The sequence below is a fragment of the Monopterus albus genome, unplaced genomic scaffold (genome assembly GCF_001952655.1).
Source record: "Monopterus albus unplaced genomic scaffold, M_albus_1.0 scaffold98.1, whole genome shotgun sequence".
NCBI lineage: Eukaryota > Metazoa > Chordata > Actinopteri > Synbranchiformes > Synbranchidae > Monopterus > Monopterus albus.
The window spans coordinates 2,971,087-2,982,689 of record NW_018127978.1 but is presented as its reverse complement, the minus strand read 5'-3'; the positions used below and the strand labels follow the sequence as shown (position 1 = coordinate 2,982,689).

Genomic DNA, 11,603 nt, shown 5'->3' with positions numbered 1-11,603 from the left:
TCCATTCTTTCTTTCTGTCGGTCTCTTTTTATGTATGTATGCATTAAACCCAGTGATTCCCAAGCGGTGGCAGCCATAGCACTGGTGGTACGCCAGAGCCTGCTGAAAGTATTGATGGATTGATGGCTTTCTGATGCACTCAGTCAATATGAAGCAATTATGTTAAAAACAGTTCAGTTTTGAAGCATTTCACAGTCAAAAATGGCGCCATCTGCTGGCCAATACCCTGATACTGTATTTATAGGGTGGAATAAATCTGAGACTATGCAGAAACACTTGGTGACATTATAAGTGATCTTAATGCTTATATTATTGTTCCCTAAAGCTAGTATTATGAAAACAGATCACTTTCAAACTGGTTGTATGACTCTGCTTTTAAATACTGAGAGGTTCATGTGGCATTCAAAACCAGCATGACAACTCACCTGAGTGTGATGTAACGAGGCCTCATTTGGGGTGGTGACATGATTTTTTGCGTGGTGAAGCGAGGCATCAAAACATTGTGCTGCAATACTTATGTGAAGGGTCGATATGGTGTCGAGTCATCTGCTTTTAGTATAACATCACCAGCTTCAAGGCCTATCAGTTGCACTCCAAATGGCCCAAAACGTAAAACCAAAACAGTTGTCATTTAATTTTTTTTTACATACAACGGTTATTACATCTGCACATTACATTACAATGATGTAAAAATTTATTTATAGCTATTTGAACATTTTGGAAATTTAATTTGCCTGTGCTTAGCCACATAGGGTGACATGATGTTACGACCAAGATGCATAACCAGTAACATTAGCTTGACTTAGTTCATTCATTCAGATGTGTGTGCATGTCTGTGTGTCATGCTTTCCATAATATAATAAGGATATAGTACAGGAGGTGGATAAATTGACAGATATACAGACAGAAAGACTGTCACTTTGCTTGGCTTCTTAGCCTGCTTGATTTTCATGGTTGTAAATAGAATTCCATTCAATCCACAGACAGAAGGGAAGCAACAGGTGGAGAGAGGAAGCTGCAAGTGTCAACAGCTGTTTTAACAGAGTGATATTTGTTCGTGCTCTGATTATAGATGTTTTGGTTTTAAAAAAGTAGCCTTATGTTGTTGTTATTTAGCCTTTCTGAGAAACGGTCACTTCATTCTAGTAGTAATAGTAGCAGCACTAGTCAGGGGTGGTACTAGCCCTGTACTTTGCTGAGTACTACTCAGAAAATCGGATTTGGTACATACAGTATTGTTCAAAATAATAGCAGTACAATGTGACTAACCAGAATAATCCAGGTTTTTAGTATATTTTTTATTGCTACATGGCAAACAAGTTACCAGTAGGTGCAGTAGATTCTCAGAAAGCAAACAAGACCCAGCATTCATGATATGCACGCTCTTAAGGCTGTGCAATTGGGCAATTAGTTGAAAGGGGTGTGTTCAAAAAAATAGCAGTGTCTGCCGTTGACTGTACAAACACAAAACTATTTTGTACAAACGTTTTTGTTTCTAGGATTTAGCAATCCTGTGAATCACTAAACTAATATTTAGTTGTATGACCACAGTTTTTTATAACTGCTTCACATCTGTGTGGCATGGAGTCAACCAACTTGTGGCACCTTTCAGCTGTTATTACACTCCATGATTCTTTAACAACATTCCACAATTCATTTACATTTCTTGGTTTTGCTTCAGAAACAGCATTTTTGATATCACCCCACAAGTTCTCGATTGGATTAAGGTCCGGGGATTGGGCTGGCCACTCCATAACATTAATTTTGTTGGTTTGGAACCAAGACTTTGCTCGTTTACTAGTGTGTTTGGGGTCATTGTCTTGTTGAAACAACCATTTCAAGGGCATGTCCTCTTCAGCATAAGGCAACATGACCTCTTCAAGTATTTTGACATATGCAAACTGATCCATGATCCCTGGTATGCGATAAATAGGCCCAACACCATAGTAGGAGAAACATGCCCATATCATGATGCTTGCACCACCATGCTTCACTGTCTTCACTGTGTACTGTGGCTTGAATTCAGAGTTTGGGGGTCATCTCACAAACTGTCTGTGGCCCTTGGACCCAAAAAGAACAATTTTACTCTCATCAGTCCACAAAATGTTCCTCCATTTCTCTTTAGGCCAGTTGATGTGTTCTTTGGCAAATTGTAACCTCTTCTGCACGTGCCTTTTTTTTAACAGAGGGACTTTGCGGGGGATTCTTGAAAATAGATTAGCTTCACACAGACGTCTTCTAACTGTCACAGTACTTACAGGTAACTCCAGACTGTCTTTGATCATCCTGGAGCTGATCATTGGCTGGGCCTTTGCCATTCTGGTTATTCTTCGATCCATTTTGATGGTTGTCTTCCGTTTTCTTCCACGTCTCTCTGGTTTTGCTCTCCATTTTAAGGCATTGGAGATCATTTTAGCTGAACAGCCTATAATTTTTTGCACCTCTTTATAGGTTTTCCCCTCTCCAATCAACTTTTTAATCAAAGTACGCTGTTCTTCTGAACAATGTCTTGAACGACCCATTTTCCTCAGGCTTTCAAATGCATGTTCAACAAGTGCTGGCTTCATCCTTAAATAGGGGCCACCTGATTCACACCTGTTATTTCACAAAATTGATGACCTCACTGATTGAATGCCACACTGCTATTTTTTTGAACACACCCCTTTCAACTAATTGCCCAATTGCACAGCCTTAAGAGCGCGCATATCATGAATGCTGGGTCTTGTTTGCTTTCTGAGAATCTACTGCACCTACTGGTAACTTGTTTGCCATGTAGCAATAAAAAATATACTAAAAACCTGGATTATTCTGGTTAGTCACATTGTACTGCTATTATTTTGAACAATACTGTAGTAGTACATGATCTGAAAAGTTTGGGAACCTCTGGCTTAGACTGTATTGCTAAATATTAAAGAACCATCATTTATGTGCAAGTATGTCATGTATTCTTCTAGAAATCATCAGTTAATTTAACCTCTGTTTGCTACATAATTCTTGTCAAAGTGTTTTCTTTTTAGTTTTCAACATTATTGGCGTCTACCCATCTGTCTGTCCGCCTGTCTGTCTGTCTGTCCATCCATCTGTGTAATCATGTTACATACCAAATGGCTGTGAAAAAATTTATTTAGAATACACCTACACTGTAAGATATGGGGACAAAATCCACTGTTTACATGCTGTGTAAAAATGGATCTTGATGTTCAGCTGGAATGTTTAATGTGACTACTAACACTTCAAATACAGTTATGACATGTGAGTACTGCATGGCATAACCCAGTTAAGATGATAAAAATGTTAGCTGAAAGAAGCACTTCCATCAAGTGGAATGGAAATGTCTGCCTTCTGTTCATACTTCTTCCAGTAGCATGATGGTAGTTCATTTCTGGCTTTTTCATTCATTCTGATTCAGATGGTTTTTATCGAGGAGATAAACTGATCAGCCTGAAGCTCTTAGCTGATGAAGCACTGCAGAAATGCAGAGACAAGTAAGCTGTCCACACACACACACACACACACACACACACACACACACACACGCACACAAACACACAGGCTCCAGTTCACAAGCAAGTGCAGCAGCCAAGCAAGCAAGTTCTGTTTACTTTTACTAAGGCAAATCATTGAGGCTTTCTCCAGCCCTTAACGTTAACATGCCCACAGCAAAATAGTAGTCGCATTTATCATTATTTAATTTGGATTTATTGTTACATCAGTAATATGTCTTCCTTCCTGGGTCCATATTAAAATATACACAGGGCTTAAGTGCTTTTATATGATGTGAGGTGATTATTTTAACATGGCGCATGTGAGCGGCTTTTCAGTGTTGGCAAGAACATTTTCAGTACCAAACAGAACCACCTGTTGAATAAGGACTTTGAGAAACTTCTCATGTGTTATATAAACAAGAGATTTTGCTCTGACAAGTAATTAGGCCCATTATTTAGATCAGTTGCTAGTTTCTCCCCGTCACCAGCCCAGATGGGATTGTTTTATTTAGGACAGGTTTAGGTCTAAGGTAATACACTCAGCTGATGGGCAGTTTTGCTGGAATGTTAGTACTTAGTGTTATATTTAGTTGTAATTTCAAATCACATGAACATTGTCAATATGACAATTTTTTGCAGAATAGTTTGAAGTACTTTTTCCTAAATAGCTTCAGTTAACAAAACTAGATTTCTTCCTAGAGTAGCTTCACTGTAGTTCAACTTCTTCCAGTGTAAAGTACGTTGTAGCTTGCTTGCTAGCGATATAATATCATTTTTCATCAACTGAGATGTCTATTGAAGGTGGACATACTTCAGAATGCAGCTTGCGATTTCATATGAAACTAAGAGTAAAACATTGGCTTTATTTCAGTTTTATCCCCAACACATAAACATATTTTCTTTATGTTTTGTTAAGAAATGGAGAATGCAGTCATTCTGAACCCGGTGAAACAGAGCTGAGATTAGATAAGATCTCCACAGGTCACACACAGTCTCAGTTCCCTTCTGCAACACTAAACATGGTGACCTTGTTTGGACTAGGACAGACAGCCCAGTAGCAATGAGCCAGATCATTCAGCTTATATAAATTACTCCTCATGTTAGTATTCCTGGGCACTGCCACACCTAAGTAATGCTCTTTGAAACTAAAATGGTAACTTTGTGAACTTTGTTTTATCAAGAATTATAGGAGAGGGCCAGAACTTGCTCACTGGGTATGATATTGCATTTAATACTATGTTTATGTCCCGGTGCAGGGGTTTCCCAGTTGAGAAGTGTATTATGCTGAAGCACTTGTCCAAAGAAACAGAAGAGACTCATCTGGGCTCTCAGTCTCCTCCCGCCAAGCGATGCTGTCCTGATCTACAGGTAAACCCAAGCTGGGCCAGTTTACTCCAGTCCAGGCCAAAGTGTCTGTTAAATGGGGTTAAATCATTAATTTATTCAGCTGTGGTTATATCTTCACATCATAATTTAGTGTATCTTTTTATATGTTAGGTTATTTTAAGTTTGCATTCTCCCCAAGAAAACATCATTGCTTTGCTTCTACCATGTTTGTCAAATAAAAGACAGCGGGGTCAGTTTTACTAGCATATAAATAATACAGATTCTTGACTTTTGTGAAAGTATTTTAAAACAAAAGGCTGGTGATTTTCTTTGTTTGTCAATAATTTCTATGAAAGAATTTAATAGTGGCAGTGAGAGATGGACAAATGTAAAAGCAGCCTTTCACTTTGAATATAATTTTATGCATTAGTGTAGATGCTTCTGAATTTTGGTTGAGAATGTTATGAAGTTGTTTAGTCCACCCAACAAGAACTGACTTTTCCTCAACAGTTTTTTTTTGGGAAATTCATAAGCATTGGGACCATTTTTTGTCAAACTGACCTTGAGTGTCATTTTTTTTTACATGCAGTAATCAGTCATGAAAACCTCTCTCCATGTTTCCACTAGAGGTGACCGGTTTTTTAACTTTGTGGGTTTTTTATATTTTGACTTCATAAATTAACCACTTTCCCCCATTAACATTTCCCTCCTCCTCCTCCTCCTTTTCCTCCTCCTCTTGACTTTCATCTCTCCCATCCAGCAGGAAAAACAGACAGGAAGAGTAAAGAAAACACGTCCTGTTCCCCAGGTATTTTCATACTCTCCTCCCTTCACTAAACCTTCCATAACACCTTTGCTTTTGCTTTTTTAAAGGGGAAATTCATCCACATCAGCATTTGCATATTACTGCTGCAAGGTAAAAAGAATAAACAAAGCATGAAGAAAACCATAAATGCTGCTTAGGTTAATTTTGTTAAAGGAATGAATTATGCTTTGCTTAGTGGCTCCTATTAAAATTTAAGAAACTATATTGCTGATTTATTGTTTTTACCCAGCAACAGCAGTTTCTTATTCCTGTGATTTTTGTCAGTTGAGGCTACATTTGTGAACATGATAAATAATTAGTTTGATCAGAAAAATATTAATAAAATTTTGTGACTAACATATCAGTACCCGCTGACACTAAAATGCACTACTGAAATATGAAACGGACACAGTTAAAGGTACCTTAATTAATGTCTTTTCAGCTGCTAAATGGTCTAGTAAAATTCAAAACAAACCTATCAACAATGCGAGCTACAGATGCCAGGTTGGGACAAACTGTACAAAAAGCAGCCACCAGACCAAAGCTACTGTTAAAGTGCCCATGGCATGCTCATTTTGCTCATTTCCAGCCATTTAATGTTTAATCTTGGGTACCTCTAGATTAGCTTTGCACCTATCATACCTCCAAATAGTCTGTAATTATTTCAGAATGATAAAACCAGAGAGCCTCTTCTTGAAAACCTGAGGATAGTTCATGAACATGCACAACTCCTGTTGTTGGTGTTGTGTCAAAAGTGGACAGCAGGACAAACTGGAACAGCATTAATTAATTTGAATGTCTCCTCCATAGATAGGTAAACAACAGTATATGTACCGATGAAGAGAGATGTGTAACACTATAAACAAAGTGGGTAGTTGAGAAAACCCATATTTTAACTGACATAATGCAGACATAGTAACTTCTACAGCCTTACAACAATTCTCTACAGAAACAACGCATTAACAGACGTGCAACCTGTGGGTTTTTTTTTAAACTTAACGTTAAGTCCCACCACATAGGATCTTTAATCCGCTTGTTAACCAGCATCACATCACATGCAACAGACACACTGGCCTCAAGCAGTCAAAACAAACAGGTACTGTGCTCCGGGGGAATCCAACATTGATCATTCACCACCGTGGGGGGCTTCACAGGCCGGCTGCTTGTAGGTTAGACCCGGTCACATAAAACAGTGAGTCCCTGTACAGGAACATTCTCCTGGACATGCAGTAACCTTAGGCCTTGTATTTCTCTCCACATGCTCTGGTCACAGTGTAGCAGCTGGAGGTCAAATACATCCACAAAACCAGGTGCAGTCGAAAAAATTCTACTTTTACAATGGCACCAGTGGATGTCAAGCAAGCTCACATGAACGTGCAACTGCCTGGAGATTATGACCATTCAAAAAAATCCTTAAACTATCAGGCAAACCTAATTTTGGCAGAAAAAAGTTTCACGAGCGAGAGTTTGCGAGATGTGTAAACCGTGTTGCTTAGGCATAGAAGTACTAGAACACACGTTTCTCCTTATTTCTTGAGCTTTAGGTCATGGGTAAGATGATAATTCACCATTGTAACATTGCAGATAAGTAAAAAAAAAACAAGATAAAGCATGCCATGGGTCTTTGACTAATGAATCCTGCATTGCAGCAGAACATCGTTAAGTGATGTGGATCCCAGTCTCAAATGGGGTTTAACAAAGCACTAAATTGCACAAAGATTGAATTTCTCCGTGACATTCAATCACAACCATGCAAGATCGCCAGTGTTACCCAAACAAACATGTTAGCTTTAGATGCTAACACGTTCAGAAGGAAAAACACCACATTTGAACCAAATTTGAGTCTTTTGGTTTGAACACTCCATCAAAAAGCTGTTTTTAACCCTGACTTTTGCATTTTATTTGGCCCATTCTGCGCAAAAGACCGTGACCTTTGCGGTCTGCCAGCTACTGTCTTGGACTTTTAGTGACTAGTTGTGGTTTGAAAACGTTTTCGCTAGGTTAATGTCCTGACTGACCATCAAACAGAAGGAAAAGAAACAGGAACAACAACAGAAGGGCTGTAGGCCGAAGAGTGTCATGGTAGTATAGCTGAGAGACACCACATCCTGTCCCCTTTTAACTTTATTTAACAAACATGTAAAATCTTAGTTAGTGCACCTTTAAATTGATTGATTTTTATTTTATCATGAATGATTCAACTTGAATAATATTTTAGGAGTCCCCTGTATCCCGGTGCTTACGGCGGGTGCTACGTGTCTGTGGTTTGAAATTAAGATCTAGATTTATACAAAAAATTGAAAGATACAGATAGAATTTTTAAAGATGTGTGAAAGTGGTACTCGTGTTTTCAAATGTTTTCTCAACAGTAAATTCATGGGAATAAAATGTAAATTCTCTGTCCTTGTGGAATTGGACTAACATTGTTTTCTTTTTTTGTCTCTATCCAAAATGACCCACTGCCTCTAAAGACTCTTGTGTTCTTCCTAATGTAATTGCAGTGACACTTCTTTCCTTTACAAACATTACAGTGAGAAAGAATTGGGGATCTGCTGTTGTAGATCACTAGGATTTGATTTTTTTGCTTAAGCATACTTTTCACATGTGGCTATGCTTTGGATCTTAACTGTTAAACACAGCATAGTGTTATGGTTCTGATTATGGTCTAATTAGAGTTGTGCCACCAAAAACAGAACACTTTACTTAAGCTAATAGGTACTCATGTGATTGAATATTATCATTTGTTTTTTAATGTATCACTTAAAGTTCAGTTGTATTGTGATGAGAGGATCATATTATGTTATCATTTTGCTTATTTTGTTTTCCAAATAAATTATTCTAAGCAAATTGTAGTTAAAGCCTAACAATAAAATACTGAATGTTTAGTTTCATACATATTAAAGCTCCTGTCCACTATAGTGATACAGATCAACAGAAAATATGTTGGCGAATCAATGCCAAGGAGCATTAAAGCTGTTGTGGTGGCCCAACACCTTACTGAGACACTTTATGTTGGTTTTCCCTTTAATTGGTTGCCAATCTGCATGTTACCAGGGCTGGGAATGCCTTGGCGTCCCAAATAAGTGGGGAAAAAAAACAGATGGATAAATGGGTTAATGTGGTGCCCAAACTGTTACACATGCCACAGTTACTGAAACAGTAACATTTGGAGAAGGCTACCTTTAATTTCTGATTGCTGCAGGGGTGGTATTTATGTATTCTCAATTCAGAATGTGGATTTGAATCACCCAGCTCTCACTAACTAATCCTCTATTTACATGAGCCGACTCTATTGGTAGATTCAGATTTTTGTCAAAAGAAGCGCATATTGATTTTTTTTTTTTTTTATGTTTACCTTACAGTATATTTTAACCAGCTAAAGATATCTAATTATTTTTATTGTGGTTTAATTTTTTTATTTTTATTTTTTAATTTTTTGCAGTAACCTGGATGTATATTAATAATGACTTTGTATCAGGCAACAGGGGTTAGTGCCCTGTATGTATATCTTGGCAGCATTGCTTCATATCTGGTAACCTCTGGGTTGAACGACGTCTTGGTGTCAGTGTGACACATGAGAATCCTATTGAACATCTGTGGAAAGAGCTGAAAGTGGAGAAGGCAGTCTTTGAAAAGCTTGCTCAGGACAAGTGGGCCAAACCACCTGGTGACATTTGCAGAAGTCTCATTGAGACTTGGTTGCAATGATTTTTTGTTTAGGTCAAAATATTACAGTAAGGGTCCCATCATTTTTGTCCATGCCATGTTGATATTTTTTATTATGTAAAACACTGATGGATCGAAAATCAGAAGCAAAGTCTGATTTTTATGAAATAAACAGCGATGGATGCCAATTACCAGACTGAAGTTATCTTAAAGAAAATTGTGGTTTCTTCTTTTTTCATTGATGAGTTCCAACAAATGTGTCCACTTCTATATTTCTGTGTGCATATTCTTGAGTGAACATTAGACTTAGGTCGAGCTCACTGTTTGGAAAGAGCTTGCATGGTCTACTGGGACAGATTAATTGTTTTTGGCACATGAAGGTAAATGAGAATGATAAAAACAAAAACAAAGCCACCTGTTCATCACTTGTAGGAAAACTGGACCAATAAGTAACTTGGAACATTTTGTGGAGTCGTGCTTTGTTTTATGACTAAAGCTTTCTAACTTTTTCCTTGCTTGCCTGTCTTGTCTTTGTGAGTGTACAGCTTTCTGTACATCTTAGCCCATCTTAATCTCTCTTCTTTCTGTTGCTCCAAAAATTATTAGGCGTTTTAGGCACTTGTGTCTAACAAAGATAAGTTTCACCATTGTTCCTTAAACTGCAAATACATTTTACTTCACATTTTGGTTTTGTTTTATATCAAACAGCAAATGACCCAGCTCTGACTGACAGGGAATAAGTTACAACAAATTCTCCTGTTTGTAACTTTTCTTACAACTCTATTGCTTTATTCACTGTCTCAAAGTTAACGTTTTCTCTTGTTTGCTCTTTCTCTTCAGTAGTGTGTGAGCATGTTTGTCAAGCTAACATTCCTTCACTTTTGTTTTGAGTTTTAGAATGTAGAGACATTTGCTGTTATGGATGTTTACAGCCTGACTGGGATTTTATTGATTACTCTGGGAAATTGTTTGCTCATCTGTCTATCTGTTTGTCTGTGCACGTTTGTGTATTTGTTGATATCTGTGTGTGTGTGTGTGTGTGTGTGTGTGTGTTTTGTTTGTTTTTTTGTTTTATATTTCATACCAGATCCCATGGAACCCCAAGGTGGACTTGTGTTGGTATACACTGGTACGTGGAGTTTCAGATGAATGTGAACCAGAGTGGTGTGAGTCTGAAGATCCTCTCTTTATCCTCTACACCAGCGGTTCAACTGGCAGACCAAAAGTAGAGTAAACACACACAGACATGCATTTTTTCTACAAAATTACCCATTAGAGCTGTAATGTTCTGTACACGAGTAGAGGCACACCCTGTCCAGAGTGGGTGGGATGGTGTTCCAGTATTGTTTAGCTGTACACTGTTTGAAGTTGTAGATTTTCATGATGTATGGGAAGGTTACAATTATTAGCTGCTTTATTTATGCTGACAGAAAGAGCTCACTTGGATAAGGCTTGCTGAGATTCTGGAGGGAACACTATAAACCTAAGTACATGATATTGGGTACTGTAGAGTTTTGCCTGCGTGTTTGTTATGGGTGCTTCTTAGCCAGACGCTTTCTGTTAGGTTGTCTACATCAGCGTGACGCACTTTAGAAGAAAATATAAAAGCAGGGTAATTGAATTTTTGAACAGTGTTAACTGCTAATGGTGTTAACTTGGACTTGCTAATAATGATAGTGGTGTCCATCTGACTTGGTTATTTGTAACTGTGGTATAAGTAGTTCTAACATGCTGTATTAGTAAGGGCCAAAAAGAGCAGGTAATGATCATTATCTGCAGAGAAATGCCTTATTAGTGCATCAGTATTCTTACATCCACAAGCAAAGTCTGAGGGATGATTGACTTTTGAACTTCCACCTGTCATTTGCTGTTTAAATGACATATTTTCAGATTATTAACATGTTTTCACATACAGTGCTCAGTCATTACTGACCCTCCTCTCCTCTTATTTTCAGGGAGTTCTTCACACAGTCAGCGGTTACATGCTCTACACTGCTGTCTCCTTCAAACTGGTGTTTGACTATCAGCCTGATGACATCTACTGGTGCACAGCAGATATTGGTTGGATCACCGGACACTCCTACATCACCTACGGACCACTGGCTAATGGCGCCACCAGTGTCCTGGTGAGTGGAGCCTGAAGGACAGTATTTAACTTCTTTCTTTCTTTTTTAAATCAAGCAACTTGGCTGATCACTTGGCTGATCACTTGGCTGATCACTTGGCTGATCACTTGGCTGATCACTTGGCTGATCACTTGGCTGACCACTTGCAGCCACTCACCCCATTGTGACTGGCTGCACATGGGGTCTTACTTTTTA

General features: G+C 38.2%; 1 protein-coding gene across 4 annotated transcripts in view; it reads left to right on the top strand.

Moving 5' to 3' along the window:
- acss2 (acyl-CoA synthetase short chain family member 2) overlaps nt 1–11,603 on the top strand; it is a 70,655-nt gene that overhangs the window by 34,024 nt on the left and 25,028 nt on the right. For 2 of the 4 annotated variants that reach the window (XM_020609110.1, XM_020609113.1), the window contains exons 6-10: nt 3,410–3,485; nt 4,742–4,853; nt 5,572–5,619; nt 10,370–10,507; nt 11,238–11,408. In XM_020609110.1, the coding sequence (XP_020464766.1) occupies nt 3,410–3,485; nt 4,742–4,853; nt 5,572–5,619; nt 10,370–10,507; nt 11,238–11,408 (545 nt within the window). The remainder of the gene's footprint in view (nt 1–3,409; nt 3,486–4,741; nt 4,854–5,571; nt 5,620–10,369; nt 10,508–11,237; nt 11,409–11,603) is intronic. The other 2 variants (XM_020609111.1, XM_020609112.1) reach the window with 2 other exon arrangements.